Here is a 24408-nt window from a genome sequence, read left to right on the forward strand (position 1 = left end):
AATAGGGTCTTCAATTCTAATTGGCTTTGAGAATTAGGTGAACTCTAGTCAGGCCCTCCCAGCTGTTTCAGAATTAAATAAGCATTCCACATAACAGGTCCTGGCACACAGTAGAAGTTTAATAAATGCTCATTTTCTACTTTTCTTAGGCTTTTTACAATATAGAAAAGGAGTCATATTACGATTCATTTTTTAATGACCTCAACTATCAAGAACAGTGCCTTGAACTAGAAATTGCTGGGAAGTGTTGGAGAGAATAAAGTAGACAGCAAGGTCAGGGTGGAGTGGATGAGAGTCCAGAACCTGAGGAGGAGGAGGGGTGGGCTGGTTGAAAGAAGAGAAAAGAAAGGAACAGCAAGGGTGAACTGGCCTTAGCCCACGGTTTCCCTGATGAGCCTGGAGGGCCTCCTTGGCCCAGCCTTTCCCTCCTGCATGCTCACAGCCACAGGTGAACAATTACTATTGCTAACTCCGTAATTCTGGCTTTGGTTGAACTGAAAATCAGGGTCTGGGCCACCGACAGTTTTCTAGGTGGCAATAATGACAGCAGCAATATTCCCAACTGCAGCAGCTGATGGTATTTCCATATACTTGGTCCAGTGGGGCAGGAGGAGTTGGCAACAGTGTGTGGTGGCAAGAAAACACTTACCGTATCTAGGAATGCTGGGTTTGAAGGAGTTTTGTACAGAAATAACATGTATTTCACAATTTCTGGCCTTCTTGAATTACTAGATACCTAATATGCTTGGAATCTGCTTACCGCTTCAATCTGACATTTTAAATAAAGTTCAAGGGCACTAGGTTGTTAAGTTTAGCAAAGGGGTCTGGAGCTCAGAGGCCAGCGACATTGCTGGCTTTGGTTATTCTCTGTGGCTGAAGAGCAGCATATCTAGTGAGCAGCTCCCCAATATTTTCTTGGGGGTTTCTCTTGACAACAGAGATCTGTGGGTACCATCTTTTCTCTCTTATGGGACCAGTGTTTCTGTGGCTCTGATAATGGTATCTATATCCCTTGACACACCTCTGTGCTTGAAGTGGGACTCCAATAAGTGCTTATCAAAAAAATAAATTCAGGTCCCACATATGCAATCACTCCACCACCATAATGCACCCCCTAACTATGTTAAAATATACATATTCAACAAATTGGGATGAAATACACACAGGATGACATGCCAGCGTTGTTTTTCTTTAGGCAAATTCAGTGTGATTTATCCTTTCCCTGGTTTGTCCTAATTACACCAGAAACATTACTTTTAAAAAAATAAGATTTCTATTGATTTCAGAGAGGAAGGGAGATGGAGAGATGGAAACATCAATGAGAGGGAATAATTGATGGACTGCCTCCAGCACGCCCCCTACTGGAGATTAAACCCGTAACCCTCGCATGTGCCCTACTCAGGAATCAAACCGGGGACCCTTCAGTTGACACTATCCACTGAGCCAAACCAGCTAGGGCTAGCATTACTTTTTTTTTTTTTTTTTTAATAATTATAATAAACGTTTTATTTTTAAAAAGACATCCAGTTGATCATAGCACAGAAAAATGCACGGGGTTTTGACTTCAGCAATGTTTGAGAGATTAATAATTTTCTCTGCTGTTACTGTAACTAAAAAAACCAACAAAACAGCCCAGAGAACTGGTCAACTTTTTTAGGGAAAGCCTTCAAAGAACTTCAAAAAGACACGGCCAAATTTAGCACAAATATTTCTTTTCATCGCAACTTTTGACTGCCCACCGCGCCTCCCGGTGGGTTGGGTTCAGAAACCTAGCAACCGCGGCGCCGCCCTCAGACTGGAGACAGACCTCTCCTTCCCCGCGCCAGCCGCCGCTCCGCGAGACACGCCTGCGGGCGCATGCGCGCGCCCGCCCCGCCCACCTACATTCTTCGAAGGCCCAGGCGGAGCTGCCTCAGTGCGCCTGCGGGGAGAGGCGCGGCGGGGAGGGAGGCGGGGAGGGGGCGGGACGGGGCGGAGCCACGCATGCGCAGTGGTTCTTCCAGGAGGAAACCCGGCGCGCGGAGGCGGGGCCTCTCGGGCGGCCGGGGGCGGGGCTCCCTGGGCCGCTGCTGCCGCCGCGCATTGTGCAGCAGGCGCCCCCGCGGCAGGGCCCTGGACCGGCGGGCTCCCGGGGATGGTGAGCAAGACGCTCCTGCGCCTCGTGTCTGCGGTCAACCGCCGGAGGATGAAGCTGCTGCTGGGCGTCGCGCTGCTCGCCTACGTCGCCTGTGAGTGAGCGCCGGTGCCGGCGGGAAGCCTCATTCATTCCTGGGCGCCCGGCGGCGGGCGAGGGTCGGCGGGCTGTGTGCAGCCCCGGGGTGGCCCTGCAGCCGGGTCCCCCTCTCTGGGGGCCTGCCTTCCTGCTCCCACCCTTTTCCGGGGGCTTCGGACTCTCGCTCTTTACACTTTTGTGGCAAAGCAGCCGGCCAACTTGGGCGAAGACCCTCGACTGGTTAGGCCCGGCGCGGAGAGCGGGCGGCCCGGCGCGGAGGCCCTTGTCCCGGAGGGCAGTGGCCGGGGCCCCGCGCGGCCGCCCTCCGTGGCCAGCCCCGCGCACCCGGCCCCAGCCACTGCCCCTGATTCCCGCTCCCCGACGGCGGGACTGCTGCACACGCCGCCCCAGGGGCCGCCGCGAGACCGGAGCGCGCCGCGCCGGACACCCTGGGGACACGCGCCGCAGTGCCGTGCTGTTAAGTTGGATACAAATACTGTTGACATTGGCATAGACCCGCTGCCACTGTTTGCCCCACAGGAAAATTACTCAGCATTTACCTGTGGGGAGCCAGCGTTGCGGGCCCGCCGGCCAGGGCAGCTCCCCGGCGTGCGGGCGCGCGCCCGGGCGCGGCGCTGGGCTCCCCGGGCCGCCCTGGCCCAGCGGGCAGGCGCTTCCTTGTGTGCGGTTCTCGTGCTGTCATCACTCAAGGTCGCACCGAGACAGGGCAGGCGTTGATCCCTGTGTCTTCTTAGAGACTGAAATCGTTTTTCGTTTTTGTTTTTTAACTTAAGATCAGTTCAGTGGGAACATATTTTAATCGTTGCTATTAGTTCTTTATCAAATACCGAAAGTGGGCCAGAAATGCCGTCCAGTGTGAGTTCCGTTTGAATCCTGCCACCAGACACACTGAAATGAAACCACCTGCTAACTAGTCTCCAAGCTTTGGTTCCGGAGGTGAGAAGGGACTCCAGAAAGTGACGTAGGTGGAGCACTGGGAAGACCCAGCCTGTCTAGTGGAGCTCAGCTCGGCGGGAGGTGGGGCTGAGGACGCTCCCGCAAGGGCTTCTGGTTGCTAGGCAAGGAGGGTGTTAGATGTAGCAGTTTTCCAGGGAGGAAGTGTGTGGACAGTTTTAAGAAAGCTAAGACCCAAGGGAAAGACCACTTAAAGTTGCATAATTATTGTTTTGACAACAATAATAACACCAAAATTTGCTTAGGGCTTACCTTGTGTGTACAGGCATGAGTCTCTCTCATTGTCTCATTTAATTATTTCAACAGCACTGGGAAGTGGGTACATAATTACATCCATTTTAGAAGTGAGGAAAGTAAGGTCAAGATAAATTAGGAAAATTTATGGATGGTCACACAGACGATAAGCTGTGGAGAGTCAAGTTTTGAACCTAGAAAGGCCAGGGAGTTGGGGCCTAGAGCCGCTCTGCCACAGGCTCCTGTTGATTATGGGGGTTTCCAAAGTTAGACAGCAGGGTTTAGAATTAATAGGGCAGGAGATCCAGGAGAGGCATGGAAAGGTACCCACCATTCATTCAACCAGGGAATCCTACCAGCTCCTTCCTGTGCTTGGTGCCAAGGGTCACTAGGAGGGCAGAGCACCCAGGCTTAGCAGGCTTGGAGGCTAGGGCAGTGGGTCGCAGACGCCAGTGTGCGCCTTGAGTGGTTGGGAAGGTTTGCAAAACACTAGTTGCTGCCTCCTTCCTCAAGTTCCTGATTCTGTAGGTCTGGGGTGTGGACTGAAAATTTGCCTATCTAATAGCTTCACTGGGAAGCCCTGGCTGTGGTTTGGGGACCCACTGAGAACTACTGGCCTAGTAGGTGAGATGGCCATAAATTAGATATAAACTGGTAGAAGGAAAGGAATGCTTAAGAGTTTATGTCAGAGACTTTTGAGTTAGAGCAGTGGTCAGCAAACTCATTAGTCAACAGAGCCAAATATCAACAGCACAACGATTGACATTTCTTTTGAGAGCCACATTTTTAAACTTAAACTTCTCCTAATGCCACTTCTTCAAAATAGATTTGCCCAGGCCGTGGTATTTTGTGGAAGAGCCACACTCAAGGGGCCAAAGAGCTGCATGGGCCCCCTGAGTGTGGCAAACTGCAAAGAGCCACAGTTTGCGGACCGCGTTAGAGCAACCATCGGTGTTTGTTTCAGGAGGAATTGAGGCTTGAGCTGAGAGTTGAAGGATATGCAGGGATGAATAGGAAGGTGAAGAAGGAAGTGTGTGCAGAAGGAACAGCATGTGCAGGGGTCCTGTGGCAGCCGAGAGCAGGGAGTGTCTGGGAATGTAAAGCAGGGGAGTGGCTTTGGCGTGGGAAGATGAAGTATAGCGATGAGGCTGTCCCCCCAGATGGGCCTGAGCAGGAAGCCTGGGAGAGGCCTGTGCCGGCTTAGGAAGTGGGCGAATTTAGCTGTGAGGGGTTAAGACGAGGGCGGAGGCAGTGGTACTAAAGAGCCAGGATGGTATAGCTGAGACACTTTGCAGGAAGAGTATCACAGAGCTCCTGATAGTGTTGAAGGACACTGAAAATGCCTTAACAGTGACTTCTGTGATTTTTAGTGTCTACTTTTTCTTATTAATAATTTACCAGCCCAATATGAGTAAAATCTCACCTGTGTTGACAAAACTGTCCATACTCCCAAATTACACACATTGTTGTCCCTGTTAGCCAGCTCCCTTCTAGACGTGCTCTCCCTGTTCCTCTCTTAGATTCTGTTCATCTTTCTCACTCCACCTCTTCTGGCTTTTGCTCCCCTTTCCTCAGTCCTTAGTGCCTCCTGGGGCCCAGGCTCCCTTCTCTCTACCACATAACTCCCTGCCATGCTCAGGGTGGTGAGCATATGCCCACTTGATTGCACTTGGCATTCTTTTCCAGGCCTGTGTTTTCTCACCAGCCCTTGAGGACAGGGATTGTGTGGTACACGTTTCAGCCCTTCCGGCGTTTAGATCGGTGCTAGCAGGTCATCGGAAGCCTCTGAGGCGTGACTGTTTGAAAATCCGGTCCACCTATGAGGTAGCTCCCTTGGCAGAGACTCGGCTTTAGTTACTGTTTTTTCTTTCTTTTTTAAAACATGCTCATAGTTTAAAAAGTCAAATAGCCTCTACAGGCGTTAGGCAAAACAGAGTTCCCTGCCACTACTTTCCCCTCCGCAGAGGCGAGCACTTGGCTTCTAGCTGATTACTTTGGTATTTCTCTTTGTGCCATGGAGTGCTCTGCCTATTGAGTTTTCATTTGTAGATATTTATTACCCCGTGACTTTCTTGTTTGAAAGGTGATTGTTTACCTTCTTTTTCTGTGCTCCCATGCTCATTACCCCCTCCCCCCCTTCCCCATGTAGGTGTGGTGGGATTTCGGGAGATCAACATTTAACATTCATGTGTGTGACTGAAAGCCATTCATAGTGAGTCATGCTGTACTTTTTGCTTTCCTTGGAGCTAAAGGTTTTTTTGTTGTTTTTTAAAAATTACTTTGCTTTTGAGGTGCTACTGCTGCTTCAACTCCAAACGCTTTGCTGGTGGCTGGTGTCTTCCTGCAGGACGCTCAGAAGCAGCAGGGCCTCTTCCTGAAGAAGGGCCCAGCCTTCAGACTGCTCTCCCATCACACACTTCCTGTCTCCTGACTTCCTTTTCCTGATGTCTCACTTTCTTCATAGATATGCTCAGGAGGAGCTTTTGGAGACTTAATTCTAGAAAAGGGTTCCTTCAGGATTTTACAGGCATTGTTCCATTCCTTTTTGGGCTTCTCGTGTGGACGAGGAGGGTCAGCCCAGTCCCTTTCTGGGGTTTGCATGCTTTTCTGGAGGATTGCAGGACCTTTTTGCCCGTCACCGCATGTGTCCAGATCTCTGACCCTGGCCTTTCCTCACTCCTGGAGTTTGGTGGCCTCATGTAGTCACCGTGCCCGGGCTGGGTGGTGCCCGCTTCACTTCTGGGCCAGCAGTTGGGAAGGCAGGTTCTCCAAGTGTTCCAGGTGTCAGTGCTCATGTGCAGAGCCCTGGCTCTGAGTGTGAATCTACCTGAAGAACCCCTGTTGTTCCGAACCTCAGGGTCCTGGGCTGGTGGTCCAGCCGCTGGGCAGAGCCAGCCCTGACGGACCGCGGTGGTCTCCTTGCGCACAGGGTGCTGGTGCTTGGAGCAGTCTAGAAATCCCCAGTTCTTCAGTTCTGGAAGTTTTCTCGAATTACTCTGGTTATTTCCTTCCCTCCATTTTGTCGTTCTGGGATGTTATTGTGCTGATGCGGAATTGATTAGTCTATTCCTTTAATTTACAATTTTCTCCTTTTTAAATAAGTTTTGCTCTGTTTTTAGGAAACTTCCTTATCTTTGTATTCTAACTCTTCTAGTGATTTAAAATTTTTGCTATCATCTCTCACTTATAAGAGTTCTTTTATGCTGTCTGAATATTTAAAAAAAATTAAATGTCTTTATTTTCTCTTAGTTTTTTTTTTTTAACTAAGTATCTTTGTGGTTGTATTCTTTTTGTTCAGTTTTCTTCTCACTGAAGAGTTTCTTTCTCCCAGTCCCTTTAAAAAAAAATATTTTATTGATTTTTTACAGAGAGAAGAGAGGGATAGAGAGTTAGAAACACTGATGAGAGAGAATCATTGATCAGCTGCCTCTTGCACACTCCCTTCTGGGGATGTGCCCGCAACCAAGGTACATGCCCTTGACCGGAATCGAACCCAGGACCTTGAGTCCGCAGGCTGATGCTCTATCCACTGAGCCAAACCGGTTTCGGCTGCTTCTCCCTTTCTTGTTCCAGGCTCTCCTTAGCTTTCTGGTTCCTCGAGGCGTCTGCTAGCGTCTGAACCGAGGACTTGGGCGGACGGGGGGCCCTGACCTGCCCCTGGACTGTAAGCTGTGTCGCTGGAACTGGCAGAGCCTCACAGCCTGAGTACCGTGGGCTGTCCTCTGAGCTGTGGTGACCAGGCTCTCCCGGCCCTGCGGACAGGGAGGCCGGCTGCCTGCGGTGGGAGCCCTGTGCAGTTGGACTCGGGCTCTCCAGCCTGAGACCTCCTGTCCGCCCTTTCCTGAGATGGAAATGCCTGCCTTCTGCCGAAGCAGTCATGCTGCAGTTTAGACAGGTTTGAACGTAAATTTTCAGTCTTAGCTGCTTTGTCACCCCACGTCCACGTGCACCAGGCATGATCGTTCTCAACTCTTTCAAAGCAGCGATTCTCAGCCTTCTCCCTCCTGTGGCACGTGTAAACTGGCTACTGAAATTCTGCGGCACACCAACAAATAACATGTTTTGCAGATCTGATGGGGAAAAGGGTATAATTTTGATTCATTTCATTGGACAGCTCTTTTGACATTTTTTTATTTGACATTGTAAGGGAAAAGAGGTCAATGTCCTCCGACTAAACAGTCAGATATTACATGATTTAAGAAGTCTGTGGCACACGGGTTGACTATCGCTGGTCTAAGTTATAACTTGGCCTTTCCCACTACTGGTCTCTCGTTCTCTTCATTCCTTTGCCTTCAGCGATCCTCCTCCATCCCCCAGCAACATTTTATTCCCCTCTTCCTGTCCACATTGATTTATACTTTAAACAACAAGAATAAAAGCCAAGTTTATTTTCTGACATTAAATGGAGTTTAGGAGTCATTATCTTTTTTTCCCCATCTTTACATCTTGGAAACTGGAGTTGTGATACCTAGCAATATTCATCTAATTTATAGTGTATCATGGATTGGGTTGTAATGACACTGTATTTACGATACCTATCTATTATTCTACACATGTCCCTGTTATTCCACTGAAATTTTCAGAAAAGACACAAAATTAAGCCCTGAAAACCATATAAAAGCATGACTTATATGTGTTAGCTTTGCATTTATGGTAATGCAAACTCCTCTGAGTTGGGACTTTCATTGGAGTAGTTTTGCCATCTAATCAGTCTCTCCTAAATTCACTCAGCAAACAGTTACTGGCTTGCTGCCAGGGAGGAGCCTCAGCGAGTGAGACACCTGCTGCCAGCAGCCTCCAGGAGGAAGGGAAGGACAGGCCGACTGCAGGGTAGCTGGTGTTTCTCCTCAGCCAGCCTCACTGAGCCTGTCCTTCCTCCCAGCCTCCTCGGGATCTGGGAGGGCAACCTGGACATTGTTTTGAACCCTCAACATTTTACTTTAAGAATTTCCATATGTATTTTCTACTGAAAGGGTAATTCAGCAAACACACAAGGAATTGTCTGCCTAGATGTACCAGCTCTATCTTTTTTTTCACATTGGTTCTTCTCTGTTTTTATATTTTTTTTGTTGAAATGTTTGCAGACATAATGATACTTCATCTTTAAATACTTTAATGTAATCTCCCAAGGCCAAAAGCACTTTTCTCTATAACCTCATCACCTTTTACCATTCTCTAAAAGTTAACATAAATATCTAATATACAGTGTATATTTGAATTTTTTCCCATTGAATATAAATGTCTTTTATAGCCTTTTCTGTTTTTGTTTGAAAAACAAAATCCAGTTCAGGTTCCCACATTGCATTTGGTTGTTATGTCTGTAACTTTCCTTTTTCTCATGACATTTGCCTTTTAAAACAAGTCCCGCATTTTGGGCTAATTCTTTTATTATGACTAAATTCAGTTAAACTTTTAAAAAAACATTTAAAAAATTTATTTTAGAGAGAGAGGAAGTGGGGAGAGAGAGAGAGAGAGGAGAGAAACATTGATGTGAGAGGAAAACATCGATCAGTTGCTTCCTGCACGCATCCTGACCAAGAATCGGACCCACGACCTGGGTATAAGCTCTGACTGGGATTAGACCTGCCCTCTTGGTGTTTAGCTGAGCCACACAGGCCAGGGCTTTCCTCAAACATTTTTTATAATAGTGCTTGCTGGTTTGCTTTACCGGAGTTGTCCCCTTGTTGGGTGCCTGGAAGGGCCACATCACCTCATTTTAAAGGCAAGCTTCCCCAGGACACAGTCAGGGTGGTCGTGACACATTCAGAACTTCTCTGGTTCTCCAGCCAGTGTGTTCACTGTCCGCTGACAGCCCTTGCCTGCATTGGTTTTCATGCTGGGGATTACAGAATGCTGATTTTCTCATTTTCTGAATCCTGTTTGTAGACTGGCGTTCTTCTGGAAAGAAAAGAAAAACTCGTGCTTCCTCTTCTCTGACTCCCGCGGCTGCTGTAACAAGTTGCCACAGACAAGGTGGTGTTAGTACGAGAAATTGATTCTCTCCTAGTTCAGGAGGCCGCCGTCTGATTCAGGTGTCCTAGGGCCATCTCCCTCCTCAGGCCCCTCCAGGCCTCTGCTGTTTAGCTGCGGGTGCATCCTCTGGGTGACAGTGTCTCCTGCTTTTCTGACTGTCACATCCCTCCTTCGTTCCTTCTAAGGACACTTATCCCTGGATTTGGGGCCTCCTGAGTGGGTAATCGAGGAGAGTGATTTGCAACCAGTGTGCTTTTAGAACACACAGTACCTGACTGTGTAGTTAGGGACACTGATCTCTTTTCCTTAGATTGTTAAATAAAAAAATGACAACAGGCAACACAACAGTAGCTGTCTGGTGTGAATGAATCAAAATTATACCTATTTTTTTTGGTCAGGTCTACAAACAATGTATTTTTTGGTGTGCTGCAGAATTTCAGTAATTAGTTTATGTGCTCCATGAGATGAAGAAGGTTGAAAATCGCTGATCTAGCATTATCTTTTTGGTAAGGTCATAGTTCCAGGTCTAGGAATTAGAATTGGGTGTGGGTTGGGGCACCAATCAATTTACACCCAGACTTTTTTTTTGTTAATCCTCACCTGAGGATATTTTTCCATTGAGTTTTTTAGGGGGAGTGGAGGGGAGGGGGAGAGACACACAGAGAGAAACATCGATGTGAGAGGGACACATGGATTGGTTGCCTCCTGCACATGTACCAGTTCGAGTCTGCAACTGAGATATGTGCCCTTGACCGGAATCGAAGCTGAGACCCTTCATTCCATGGGCTGTTGCTCTATCCACTGAGCTAAACCACCTAGGACCCTCCCCCCTTTTTAAAAAATTAAAAAAAAAAATCCTCACCCAAGGATATTTCCATTGATTTTCAGAGAGAGTGGAAAGAAGAGGGGAGGGGGAGAGACAGAAACAGTGATGTGAGAGAAACACCAGGTATGTGCCCTTGACCAGAATTGAACCCACGACCCTTTGGTGCGCATGCTGGCATGCCTCTCCCCTCCCCATCCTTTCCAGCCCATGGAATGAAGGGTCTCAGCTTCGATTCCAGTCAAGGGCACATATCTCAGTTGCAGACTCGAACTGGTACATGTGCAGGAGGCAACCAATCCAAGTATCTTCAGATGCTTCAGGCTCATCTTGTTCTTTCCATGCCCCAAACCTGGGATACATCGTTTGTCCAAGGAGCCCTGATTTCCAGTGCAGAACGTGTTTAAAAATCAGGGTCTGAGTACTGGTGTGCCCTTTGCTACTGAGGGATCATGGCTTCCAGCTCTTCAGAGGACAGAGCCAAGAAATGGAAATATTCTTCCAATCATGAGCTTATGCTGATACCCCCAATTTAAATCCTTAACACAACAAGTTTTTCCCTTCCCTCCCCTCATTCTGTATTGCTATTTCCTCTCCCCCGCATTGAAAAGCTTCTGACAGCAATGAAAATTCAGCCTCATTTGCTCTTACTACCTACCATGCAGACAAAACCAGTTCAGAATTCCTAGTCAGTTCCACTACCAACAGCAAACGTCAGGAAATTCAGGATTTCTTTTTGTGTATAATGTACATACTATCTACACCAGGCGTCTTAAAACTACGGCCCGCGGGCAGAGGAGTCTGATCCGGCCCGCCAGGTTTTTTGGGCAGTGAGCGCAGCCGAGGTGTTACAGTAGGAATTAGTAGTTCATATAGTCCGGCCCTCCAGCTCTCTGAGGGACCGTGATCTGGCCCCCACTTTAAAAAGTTTGAGGACGCCTGAACACTGTCTTACCTATTTTTTTCTTTCCTGAGTCAGTATTTCCAGGAAAGCACCCATGTCTATGGGTAGCTGCAGATCACCTTTGTTCTGTTCTCCAGCTTATAATACTCCTGTGTGTGTGTGCACATGTGCGTATTTGCGTGTGCGTGCCTGTGCATGTTTGTGTGCATGTGTGTGTGTGTTTGTGTGTGTTGTGCGTGCGTGCCCTGCAGGTGTGTGAGCAGCCTCCCTGGAAGGCATTGAAGTTCTTTGAAATGTCTTGCTATTACAAATAGTGCTGCAGTGCATTCACTCGTGCAGGTGCTGCCACCCAGGGTGCAGTATGGCTGTTTCCTCCCAGCTGTCCACCAGTCTGTATGGGCCAAGGCCAGCATTTTCAGCAGTCTGAGAAGTGGCATCTCCTTGCTTTAACATGCGTTTCTCTTACTGGTAATCCTTAAGCTCTTTTTCAAATGTTAACATTTTCCTGAGAACTGTTCGTATTTCTGCCCACTTTCTGATTGTGTTTTCCATCTTTCCCCCTTGTTTTTAAGAGTGCTTTATATATTGGGGATGTTAACTGCCCTTTGTGAAATAAATTGCAACTATTTGCTCTTGTCTGGAAAATGTATTTGGTTTTTGTCCCCTATTCCTGGCCCAGAGTTTTAAAACCTTGGGATTTCCTGAGTGATAGGAGTGGCTTTGCTACTCATATGAACCCTCTGTCAGTCCTACATGAGTTTTTGCCAGTGAAGTGACGTAGGGTGGGGCCCCTGGTTGGCCCCAGGATGGGCTGATCACAAGAAAGACCTACCTGAGCTTCAGACAGTGGCAGCTTCCAGCCCCACCCCCCACCCCTGGAGCGGATTGGATGGAGGCAGAGCGCTGTGAAAACTCACCAACAGAGATCTGTTGAGCTTCCCAGTTGGTGAACATGCAGTGGGGCTGTGAGACTGGCGCACCTGGGGAGGCTGTTACTAATATTAGGGTTCTTGGATTCCTCAAGTAGAAATGGAGAGGAAACCCCAGAGAACCTTCGCGGCAGTGTTGTTAGGCTTGTGCGTGAACACGGAGGCAGCACGGAGGAAAGGTCCTCTGAACTGGCTTGGGGCTGACTCTGCTCGGCTGCTTTCCTAAGCCGGGGACAAACTGGGCTTGCACAAAAAGGCAGGCTTTTTGAAAAAGAGGCCTGTGGAATTTTCCTTCTCAGGCTTGTGACATTCTTTTCCAGCTAACTGGTAACTACCTTCAAATCTGTTCTGTTGGGAAGGTAGAATAGTGGTCAAACCCTGATAGTCTGAGCATGTGGGTCAGTGGTTTAAGCCAGTGGTCCGCGAACTGTAGCTTGCGAATCACATGTGACTAATGAGTTTGCCGACCACTGGTTTAAGCAGTTAGGAGGCGAGAAAATCAGCTACCTCTGTTTTCGAGTGGGGATTGGAGGAGTGGTGGCGTTTTTGCTGTCAGCTTCTCCCAAGTTCCTTCTGATCTCCTGGTTTTAACTTGGCCTCCTGGCCACCTGGTATTTTCCATTTCTGGGCCTAAGTTCCTATGCTGTCTTCAGGGCATGGGAGTCCCAGTCCCTTCCCCATACGGTGCCCTGTGCATCCCTTCCTTTTGGCTATTCCCGACCTGTATCCTTTACAATGTGCCAGTGTCTTAATAAACGTTTCCTGAGTTATGTGAGGAGGGAGTCTGGAAACCCCTGATGTATAGCTGATCTGTCAGAAGTGTAGGTAGCCCCTGGTCTTATGATTAGGGTCAGAAGTGGGAGCAGTCTTGTAGGGCTGGGCTCTTAACCTGTGGGGTCTGATGCTAACTCCAGGCTGTAGGTGTCTTAACTGGATTGAATTATTGGACACCCAGTTGGTGTCTAGAAAGTTGGGAAAGTGGTTGTTGGTGTGAAAAAGCTCACATATTTGGTGTCAGAAGTATTGTGAGAATAGAAACAAATTTTAGGACTGGGGAATTTTTATTTTCAACAGCTTTACTATTCCTATGTAGTTTTAAAGAAACTGATCAAGGTATTTAATGAGAGAAATGAGACCAGGGACTGTGAAGGAGTGCAGAGGCCCTCAGATCTGGGAGTTGGTATTCAGGGGGTGGATAGGGGTTGGACAATGGAGGTGAAGGCCCGGGTGTTAGCATGAGCATAGGCACAGAGGTGACAGGGAGCAAGGAGCAGGATCATTTGGGTCCTTAAAAGGAGAACTTGAAGATTGACCGACATAAACTTGATTCGCTGAGGAGTAATAAACCTCTGATGAGAAGGACTTTGGATAAGTCGTCTAACTTTATGTTTTTGCTTATAAAATGGAAATCCCATGTTCTCATACCTTGTATGTAGCAATAGTTAAAAGAAAATATTATCAGACATTAAAATAATTTATTTAAATAGGTCATAGCTTCAGTTGATGAGCCACCTGGGAAGAAAGGTGACTCCAGGTGTGGGTGTCACAGAGTGACCTGCGAGCAGGCACTGTTCTCAGGCCGGGAGGGCCGTGGGAGTGGGTGCTTCTTAGAGGACGGGCTGAGGCTTTCCTTATCTCCCTTCATTCTCAAAGGTATTCGCACCATCAGTTTGACTGCTTGGTCAGCTTTTTGATTGCTCTAACCAAAGTAAAGAAGTGAACTAAAGCAACAGGAGAAAACACCCGAGTGCCTTCATAGTAGTCTTTTTCAGAATGAGGTCTGTATTTCCCAGAAAACGAAAACCATATTTTTGTGTGGTGCAATTTGGGGATCTTATTCTTAGTATCTTTGAACATTATTATAGTACTTTCAGAAACTGCAATCAGAACATGCTGGTCCTAAGTTGGCATTCAGTGGCCATAATATTGGATGACTGTGTGGCTAATGGGGAGATAGTCCTGTGGCCCCAGCCAGTTGTCTGTTTTGAAGCAGCCCTACAAGATTGCTCCCACTTCTGACCCCACAGACCCAATACCCTAGCTTGGATGGTTGGAAGGCTCATGCCTCAGGCCCAGCGGTAGCACCCTGTCTAGTCCAGGGTGCTGAGTCTGCAGGGTCCTGTCTTGCCAAGTGGGAGTGTTTTGTACCTCTACCTGCTATAGCACCTGTACCTGCCACAAGCACCTGTGTGCCTGCCTGGCTCGCAGGCCTGGTCCATATTGCTATTTCCCTCCCCCATGTCTGCACAGCTTACTGCCTCCCCCAGAGGCCTCCCGAAGCACCTGGCTCCCTCATTCCCAACCCCCTTCCACCTGCTCACAGTCACCTTTCCCCTTCTCACACTCCCACCTGTTCTTCCTCATATTCCACTGCACCTGTAACTCATGCCCCCACTTGCCGCACTTTCCACGCACTCCCCCTCCTCAAGCTGCTCCTCTTGCTCTCACACCTTTCTTGCAGGAGCATCTCAACCTCTACCTGCTTGTCCACCTGCTCCGATACCTTCCACTTCCATCTCCTCCCACTCTCCCTCTTTCTCTTTCACCCCCTCCCCATGCACATACACTCCACCCATCCTCCTCACCTGCTCCTCACCTTTCCTCTCTTGTGCACCCCCCCTCCCCCTATACTTGTCCCCTCATTCTCGTCCCCCTGTCCTTGTACTCTCCTGGACTCTGCCATTTCTGGTAATAGCGGTGGGCAGAAGGCTGGCATTTCCAGGCCTGATTTAAGTCAGCCATTGCACGTATTCTGTCTCCGTGGCTGGCCATGCCACAGGGGGGGCACCTGCCCAGAGTGCTCAGGGCCCTGGTCACTCGTGTGGTATGCTGTAGGTGGGTGGGGACTGTGGTTTGGTGATGGCTTTCCTAGATCCCTCCCACATCGCCTCCCCTCACCCTTTTAAATAGGAAATGAAAAGGCAAACTTAAAACATTGTTTAAAAGCTCCCATTTAAAAAGTGTGAAATAATTGGAAATAGGAAAATAATGTTCCCAATATGAAAAAACTAGATAGTAAAGTGTAGAGAAGTAAAATCACAATCCTTATAATTTTATCACATGCCTTCCTTTACAGAAATAGTGCTGTCTCTTAGTGAGATCTTTCTTTTTGGCCTTCAGTCATCCATTATAATAAAAGGCTAATATGCAAATTGTCCCCTCAACTGGCAGTTCGACAAGGGGGCAGGGCCAGCCAACCGCCTGCAGCCCCTCTCCCTGGCCAGCTGCACCCCTGATCATCCCACCCTTCGCGGGCAGGGCCAGCCAGCCCACCTTCCAGGCCCCCTCTCCTGGCTGACTAGCCTGACTGGCCCCTTATGGGGTGTATGGCCGGATCCCACCCGTGCATGAATATGTGTTTTTATAATTTCTTTCACATTGGTTTGGTACACGTATTGTGAAGTTCATTTCTGTTTCTTTTGTTGTTGTTAATCCTCACCTGAGGATATTTTCCCATTGATTTTTAGGGAAAGTAGAAGAGAGAGAAAAAGACAGAGGGAAATATCTATGTGAGAGAAACACATCGATTGCCTGCCTCCTGTACCCGGGCCGGGGAGGAGCCTGCAACCAACATACATGTCCTTGACCGGAATCGAACTCGGGATACTTTGATCCACAGGCTGACGTTCTATTCACTGAGCTAAACCACTAGGGCTGTGAAGTGCATTTCTATCAAGTTTCTTTTTAGCATTCTAAATAAAGATCCAATAGCACATATATTATGAACGAAACTTTTCAACTGCAAACTGCAACATTAACCCCAAAGTTGTATTTATTTTTAAAAAGTTTTTGCTTTGCCTTTTGCACGAATTCTTACATGTACATATTTTTCTTCATATTGTTTTTAATCATAATGTCCTACTTTCCCCCAAAAAAGCTAATGTGACTTTGCATGTTATGTCCTACCTTCACACTGTGGGTGTGGCTCATGGTAGCTTCTCCCTGTACTGAGAAGCTGTGGTGAGGAGCCTGGATTCACTTATTCTTCTTAGCTAGGGGGGTGGTGGTGTTTTTGTTGTTTTATCTCCCCCCCCTCCCCCCGCTCCGCCTTAGGCATTCTGAAGACAGACTCATCCACCAGTATTGGCCTGGGTGGACCGGGCCATGGAAGGAGCCGGAAAGGAAGTGTTTGCAGTGGAGCTGTTGCTGTCAGTGGTTTCCAGCAGGTTCGTGGATGGCAGCAGCAGATGCTTGTTAGGCCTGCTCTGAGCTGGGGCCTGCGGCCTCTGCTCACCAGGGTGGCGGTGTGCCTGTGTTTGCACCGAGGTCTGAGATCAGGTGGGAAGCCGCTGCTTCCACCACGGGCAGCAGCCCTCCTTGATGCTGGAAAGCTTGCGAACAGGTTTCTCTTTGTTGCTCTTTTTCTTTCACAAATTTGTTCTTTTCATCAGAAAACTAGGAGATGCATTCATTTCTATGACAGAAAATATTGCCACATTTCCTTATGTTGAGTATTTACATGTTGAAGTGGGAAAATGCAAAAGAACTAATTAATAATGTAGCAACTGTTTCTACTCTATCAGGCCAGGCATCTGTTGCTATTTGTGAAATTGCATAGGGAGGAGGGAAAGGGAGAAAGGAGAGTCTTCCTCCTGTCATTTGTATTTGTCTCTAGGAATTTGAAGACTCAGTGCATTTTATGTTCTGAATCTCAAGAGTTCTCTGGCATTTTTTAAAAATGCATTTTTATTGAATTGATTTGAGAGAGGAAGAGAGAGAGAGAGAGAAACATCAATGACGAGAGAGAATCATCAGTTGGCTGCCTTCTGCATGCCCTGTACTGGGGATTGAGCCCACAACCTGGTCAATGTGCCCTGGATCAGAACTGAACCTGGGACCTTCAGTCTGCAGGCTGACGCTCTATCCGCTGAGCCAAACCGGCTAGGGCTGGCATTTTTCTTTCTATCTCTTTTGACTCATGTCTCCAAATCTGATGATGTTCAGTATTTCAGGTTAAGAGCCTTTGGAATGCTTACTTAAATTGTAATGCTGTGCAGTAGAATCTTGAGAATGTCTTTGAGTGGAACCTGTTCACAGATTCAGTGTTGTCCTGTTGGGAGGAGGCAGCTGTACTGAGAAGCTGTGGTGAGGAGCCTGGATTCACTTTTTCTTCTTAGCTAGGGGGGTGTTGTTGTTTTTGTTGTTTTACTCCCCCACTCCCCGCTTGCCTTGCCTTAGGCATTCTAAAGACAGACTCATCACCAGTATCAGCCTGAGTTGACGGACAGAGGTATTTTTTAAAAATATATTTTATTGATTTTTCACAGAGAGGAAGGGAGAGGGATAGAGAGCTAGAAACATCGATGAGAGAGAAGCATTGATCAGCTGCCTCCTGCACACTCCCCACTGGGGATGCGCCCACAACCAAGGTACATGCCCTTGACTGGAATCGAACTCGGGACCTTTCAGTTCGCAGGCTGATGCTCTATCCACTGAGCCAAACTGGTTTCGGCTAGTTGAATATTATTATTATTTTTATTATATTTATTGATTGTTTATAGAGAGGAAGAGAGAGGGATAGAGAGTTAGAAACATCAATGAGAGAGAATCATCGACCAGCTGCCTCTTTCACACCCCCTACCGGGGATGTGTCTGCAATCAATGTACATGCCCTTGACCCGAATCAAACCTGGGACCCTTCAGTCCACAGGCCGATGCTCTATCCACTCAGCCAAATCAAGTAAGGCGAGGAAAGAGGTATCTTAATTATGGCTGTAAGATGTAGTCTCATAATTGTCATGAGCAGAAGGTAGATTGCATAGGTAGCTTTCTTCCACACCATTGTTGCCTTTGAATTCTGAGTTGAATTGAAGAACCTGGAAACCAAGGTATTTGGTGGTTAAGGGTAGTTTACAGTTTGGATAAAAGGTACCATGGGTATTGATACTTCATGTCTTTTGGAGGCCTATTTTAATTCATAATTTCAACATCCAAACAATATAGAAACATTTGGAAGATCCCTCTCTCTCCTCTTCTTCCTTCCAGCTAACCCCCTTCTCTTCCCATTAGTCGCTGGAGGGCACTAGTCTACATGTATGAATGACTAGATAGTTTCCTTTGCATTAGGTGTTTATAAAGTATGTTTAGGTTCTTTTAAAATGTAAATGGTTTAATATCATTGATTGTTCTGTGATTTGCTTTTTCACTTTGCATGTGAAGATAGTCTTTGAATGCAGAGATCTGCCCCGTTCACCTAACTGGTTGCATGAACTCGGCAGTAGATGGTATCACTCTATGTCCAGTTGAGAGGCAGGTTCTGCCTACGGGAGGGCTCCCAGTGGAGAGTTCTCTTCCTTCAAACTGTTTTTACAGCTTTCTTGAGTAAGAGTGAAACACATTTCCTTATGTTGAGTCTTTACATGTTGAAGTGGAAAAATATAAAAGAACTAATTAATAATGTAGCAACTGTTTCTACTCTGTCACGCCAGGATATAGCTCAATATTTAGAATTTTAAAGCTTTATCTTAAAGACTGTTTTGGGCTCTCAAGATGGGTTGTGTGGGCATTTTGTTTTATTTTTATCCTGTGGCAGTGCTCATCGTCTTGCAGAGTAGGGACCCGGGAATGGGACAGGGACCCTGACCTCAGTCTGGAGGCAGAGACAGAAGCAGGTAGAGGCTTCACATAGTACTGAGGAAGGGTCAGAGAGGGCACCTGAGGGTGGCAAGGCCCACACAGGCAGCAGAACAGAGCCAAACAGAGCCAACCGACTGGGAGAGATGGGGGAAGGGCTTTATGAAAAGGGGAGGAGCAAGACTAGGGTTTGAAGTTGGAGCATGAGAGGCACACTCAGACATCAGGCGAGATTTAGTGCTGGGAAGACTGTGAGGGCCAGTGAGTCAGGGAGATGAGGCTCAGGGGCAGCGGGAAGCATCACTGGGCTGTCCTGTGCAGGAGCCTGGGTCCAGGAGCCTGGGACAGTCCTGCCGGGCCTGGTGCCTGGGGGTGCTGAGGAGCAGAGAACGTCGGATATCGGGGTGATGCCAGGGCTTTGGAACACAGAGTCCCTGTTCCTAAGCATGCCCAGCCCATCTCCCAGGCATCAGCCTGAGCAGACTTTATGTCGCCATGCTTCCCATTAGAGATGGGCTGTCAGTTGTCATTGCTGGTTATTTCACAGTCAGGAAGCACAAATAGGATATAAGAAGCCCCAAGCCATTCAGTGAGTTGGGAAGGCTGGGTGGGGATAGTTGTGCTCAGAGCTGTGGTGTCAGCTTACTGCAGGTGATGGAGGCATGGAAACAGGTGAGGGGGTTGGGGTGGGGAGAGTGCCCCATGGGACGTCCCATATATATTCCAGAACTTACACACACACACATTTTTAACATCATCTTTTTAAATTTTCTACCTTTGTTTTATAATGAACATAATACAGTGATACATACATATGCACTGAGTGGCCAGATTATTATGACCACCTGACGTTTGTAGGCAAATTAGCCGTACACTGCATCGTATGGGATATGAAAGCCGAAGGCCTGTTCGAACACTTTGCTGTCTGCAGTTACCGATAAAACATCTCCAATTAACACAGGAGCACAAGGATTGGACAGTCAAGCATTGGAAAAGTCATGTGGTCCGATGAATCATTTTTCCAGTTGCATCATGCAGATGGCAGAGTGAGAATTTCGTGGAAACAGCACGAAAGCAGGCACCCAACATGCATGAGTATAGCCTTTCAAGCTGGTGGGGCAGTGTTATGGTTTGGGGCATGTTTTCCTGGCATATTTAGGCCCTTTAATTCGTGTGGAACAACGTCTGAATAGCACAACATACCTAAGTATCATTGCTGATCAAGTTCATCCGATCATGTTGATGGCGTATCCCAGTGGAGATGGCTTCTTTCAACAGGACAGTGCGCCATGCCACGGTGCTCGTATTGTGCAGGAGCGGCTTCAAGAACATGAGGGAGACTTTCCCTTGCTTAGGTGGCCCCACAATCACCAGATCTCAATCCAATGGAGCATTTGTGGGACGAAGTTAAAAGAGCCATTGGGCAGCTGGTTCCACAACCATCAACTCTCACAGGCTGGACAGTGCTATCCATCAGGCATGGTGTCAGATTCCTCGCATCACCTTTCAGCATCTCGTGGCGTCAATGCCAGGAAGAATCGCTGCAGTGTTGAAGGCAAAAGGTGGCCTAACAAAGTACTGATGGGGTGTTCATAATACTCTGGCCACTCAGTGTATATGTAAAGTGTGTGTGCAAGATTTTTTAATAATTGGAGTGAGAAGTCAAAGTAGTTTGGATAACTTGGAAATCTTGATCAAGAAAATGACAAGGACAGCAGCTTTCAGGGCACATGGTCTGGTGAGAGAGAGAACAGCCCACATGGAGATGGGCAGGAATGGGAGGGCAGTGGTGGAGGTGGTTGGGTCCTGTAGTGCCCAGAGCCTGGATGTGGGGCTGGCCCAGGGATGGGAGGACAGGAGCTGACGGGACATGTAGAAGGAAGAAGAATAAGAGACTGCCAGCTGCCTGGGCAGGTGGGGAGGGCAGTGCCCCGGGAAGGGGGCATCTAGAAGTGTGTGACTAGAGTGTCTGGAGGGGGCTTATTCTGCATTGTTGTAACTGCTGTCTTAACAAAACATGGCGTGTCTTGGGATTGGAGCGCGGGAAAAGAACAAACGTGGGCTGCTATGCAGAGGATCTCAGGTGGTAGGTGAATCCTGGAGTGCTTGTGGAAACCCAGATGGCTGGGCCACCCTGAGTTCGGTTCGGGAGCCCTGGCCGGGCCTGAGAACCGCCATCTCCAACAAGTTCCCAGCTGCTGCCGCCGCCACTGCTGCAGGGACGCCTCTGGGGCTCTGGCTGGAACAGCTTCTGGCCTGCCCGCCTGCAGGGTCCCTGAGGAAGGGAGTTCTCTGCTCGGGTTTTTAAAACAGGGTGCTGGTTGTCTTGAGATGGTAGTTGAGTAAACAGTTTAGGATTCCTCAGGCTTTGCTAACTACCAGTTTGGGGGATTTTAATAGGTTTCATATACTGACCTCCCTGGCTGGACAGCCAAATCCACGCCCTCACAGGCCTTAAAACTGTACTTCAAACTTTCTTCCTGCGAATTGCAAACATGAAAGTAATACAAAAGTATGGAAAGCGTATGCATCATGTCTTCTCGACTTTCTGTACGTGTGGTTTTAAATTTTAAGCACGAACATAGTTTTAAAAAGCAAGAAAATTGATTATACTGTGAGTATTCTTTTAAATTTCCCTTGTCACTCAACGTTGATATTTTTATGTGTAAAGACTTATAAAAAGGACCAGGTGTCACCTACAGAGTCCACAGCTCCTTGCATTTTTAAGCACGTTTAGCACGAGGAGCATCCTGGGGCAGGCTTTTCCCGTGGGAATGCCGGTGTGATTGTATCAGGTAAGTCCGTTACCGGAGGCTGCTCGGCTACCCCTAATGGCCTTTATGTCTGGGACACTTTTCCTCCTGTGTCACCACTTAGGACAAACACACGGTTGGTCTGTCAGGGAGCTCAGGGCATTGGCTGGGCCCCTTCAGGCTGGAGAGTGGGCCAGGATTCCCGTCAGTGACAGCTCCTCCAGGGGATCATGATGCCTGCTCTTCCAGCACCTCATTCTTGTATGGGAACTGGAGGAAGAGGTCCTTTCTCTTGCACTTCTCCCTTTCTTATTTGAAGAATTAAAAGCAGAGTCCCTGCCCAGCTGATGTGCTCAGTGGTTGAGTGTTGATACACGAACCAGGAGGTCACTGGCTCTGGGTACTTGCCCCCAGGCTCGATTCCCAGTAGGGGATGTGCAGGAGGCAGCCGATCAGTATTTCTCATCATCAGTCCCTCTCTCCCTCTCTCCCTCTCCCTTTCTTTCTGGGGGAAAAAATTACTTTCAGAACAGAACATACTTCCCTGGCAGGGGAGATACATGATCAGAAGGTGGTTTTCCCAGGCGAGGCTTGTCCTTTGCACTCCGCATGTGCTGACCCCTGCGATTTCCCCAAATGTGGGAAACTTGACTGTAATTGTGGCAGTGGGGGACTGCGTTTGTCTCCCCTGATAAAAGTCAAAACAAAACAAAGAAACAGAGCCATGGCCTGTGTGGCTTAGTTGTTTAAGCGTCATCCCTTGCACCACGAGGAGGCTGGTTCAGTTCCTGGCCAGGGCACACGCCTGGGTTGCAGGCTCGATCTCTAGTAGGGGGCGTGCAGGAGGCAGCTGATTGATTTCTCACTGATTTTTCCTTGCCTTATTCCCTCCCCCTCTTGCTCTCTCAAAACAATAAAAACATATCTTCAAAAGAAAAGAATTAAATACAGAATAATATCTTCTAATTTGACCTTTCTGATTCATTTAAACAACTTATAATGCTTTTCTTATTATAAGGGTAATTCATATTATCTGATTTGAAAAACATTTCAGTTATACCTCCTGGGAGTTTATCCAGATGACTCAAGTATTTGCTCTGTTAAGATACTAGAGTTGGCAGTGTTCGTCAGAGGTGAGCAAGGAGCATCTTGAATGTGGTGTTCAAAGCGGGAGGCAGGCAGCCTGGTTGGTTGGGGAGGTAGGATTTCCAAACCAGGACCTGACCCCCGCTTTTTACCCAGGCGGTGAGTCAGTGCACGGCTGCACCTTTGCGGAGGAGGGTTCACCTGCCCTCGGCAGGTGGGGAGGACTGGAACCCCATGTCCTGGGCTGATTTGAGGGCTGCCGCGGGAACATCAGTATCAGATTAAAGGTGAGGGCATACCTGACTATTTGGGTTTTGCTTAAGTCTTGCTGCTTAAATGCTTCAAAAACAGTCGTATAGACCAGCAGGCATTTTTAAGCGCATGGACCTCTGGGTAGGAAGCTGAAATGGAGAGGACTGCTTGTTTCTTGATGTCTGGGACTTTGGTTGGGAACTCTCAAAACAGGTGGGCCTGGAGGATCCTCTCCTGGTGGCTTCTTCATGGCAAGTGTGGCCCCTGAGTTCGGACTCGGCTAGGACTGGCTGTGAATGCCTGGGGTGACCTGTCCAGCCTCGAGGTGGTCAGACTTCCACAGCAGCTCAGGGCTCTGAGAGCCAGTGTTCCCCCAAGTGAGGTGGCTGTGCCACTGTTTGGACGGGTTTGAAAAATGCCACCATGGAGGGTCTGCCTTTGTGTAAGCGTGGTGACGGCACAGGATGCAGGGAGCACTGGCAGACAGCGAGGCCCAGCCGTGGGGAGGCCTGTTCCCTGAGGGCTCGGTGCGTCTGGAGGAGCAGCCACGGCCACAGCCACAGCAGGGGTGCAGGCCACGGAGCACCGCTGGAGCCCCCGATGCCCTGTGTTTGTCCAGGGCTTCTGTTTTGAACACCTTTCTAAATGAAAGTAGAAGCAAGTAGGTTGGGGTTGTTATTCACTCTTATGACATGGGCACATCCTCAGCATTCAAATAAACTTTGTGCTCCTCACCCCGGGGATTTCTCGAAGTTAATGTTACTCAGTTTGAGTCTGATTTAGAGGACAAGTTTGAAAAAACCAAGATGCCTTTTTTCTTTGGAGATGGATGACGGAACCCTGGGCCGGTCACATGGGCCATGGAGTGAAGGCTCACATTTGAAGTGTTGGCATGGGCAAGGGTAGCCACTAGTGTGACCCTGAGCAAGTCATGCTGTTCCTCTTGGCTCCGGTCTCTGGCTGCGAAATGGAGGCATAATGACATGACCTTGTGATTAGAAACGGAATGTGGCAGGCTCACGTGGTGAGACTGGCATTGCTACACTTTCCAGGCATACGCCTGGCCGTGCCATGAGATTCCCTGGGGCTGTGATCTCTGCCCAGCTGGATGCAGCGGTCAGTGCCATGTTTCAGTGAACCTTTCCATGCCAGCCTCAGGGGCCTGGCTTCCCCAGGTCTGTGTGTACTAGCCCTTCAGGAACCTTTGGCCTGCGTCACTATGGGCGCCTCCAACCCAGATGTGCTCCTCCCAGTCCATTATTTCTCCCCAGTCGTCCTCCACCTCTGGTGTTTGTTTTTTTTTTTTTTTTTTTTTTTTTTTTTTTTTTTAATTATCACCCAAGGATATGTTTTTATTGATTTGTAAGGAGAGTGGGCGGGGAGAGAAGAGATGGAGAGAGAGAAAACAAAACACCCCAAACATTAATGTGAAAGATAAACATCAATTAGTTGCCTCCAGGGATTGAACGTACAGCCCTGTTGGTTTATGGATGACACTTAAACAACTGCGCCCGTGGCCAGGGCCATCTCCAGCATTCTGATCTGACATCCATGTCACTACCCCACCCTGACCTCTCAGGTGAAAGTGGTGATAGGACACCCAATAAGAACATGCTAAGCGTATTGTGGCTGTGCCAGCTGCACAGGTGGGAGATGGGAATGGTGGTGGATCTGCTCCAGTGATAACAGTGCTT

The 24408-nt window shown here is 48.2% G+C and overlaps 1 protein-coding gene and 1 pseudogene across 4 annotated transcripts in view; both read left to right on the plus strand.

The window, feature by feature from the left end:
- The first annotated feature begins 2035 nt into the window (after nt 1-2035).
- Nucleotides 2036-24408, plus strand: part of UXS1 (UDP-glucuronate decarboxylase 1) — a 103816-nt gene continuing 81443 nt past the window's right edge. For 2 of the 4 annotated variants that reach the window (XM_045587266.1, XM_045587268.1), the window contains exon 1: nt 17913-17918. Coding sequence is in view for 2 of the 4 variants with exons in the window: in XM_036453981.2 (XP_036309874.1) it covers nt 2135-2228 (94 nt within the window). In the remaining 2 variants the exon portion in view is untranslated. Of the gene's footprint in view, nt 2229-17912; nt 17919-24408 lie in introns of those variants that run through there. The other 2 variants (XM_036453981.2, XM_036453982.2) reach the window with 2 other exon arrangements.
- LOC118728006 lies at nt 21913-22067 on the plus strand (annotated as a pseudogene).

This window comes from Pipistrellus kuhlii, unplaced genomic scaffold, assembly GCF_014108245.1.
Source record: "Pipistrellus kuhlii isolate mPipKuh1 unplaced genomic scaffold, mPipKuh1.p scaffold_m20_p_27, whole genome shotgun sequence".
Lineage (NCBI taxonomy): Eukaryota > Metazoa > Chordata > Mammalia > Chiroptera > Vespertilionidae > Pipistrellus > Pipistrellus kuhlii.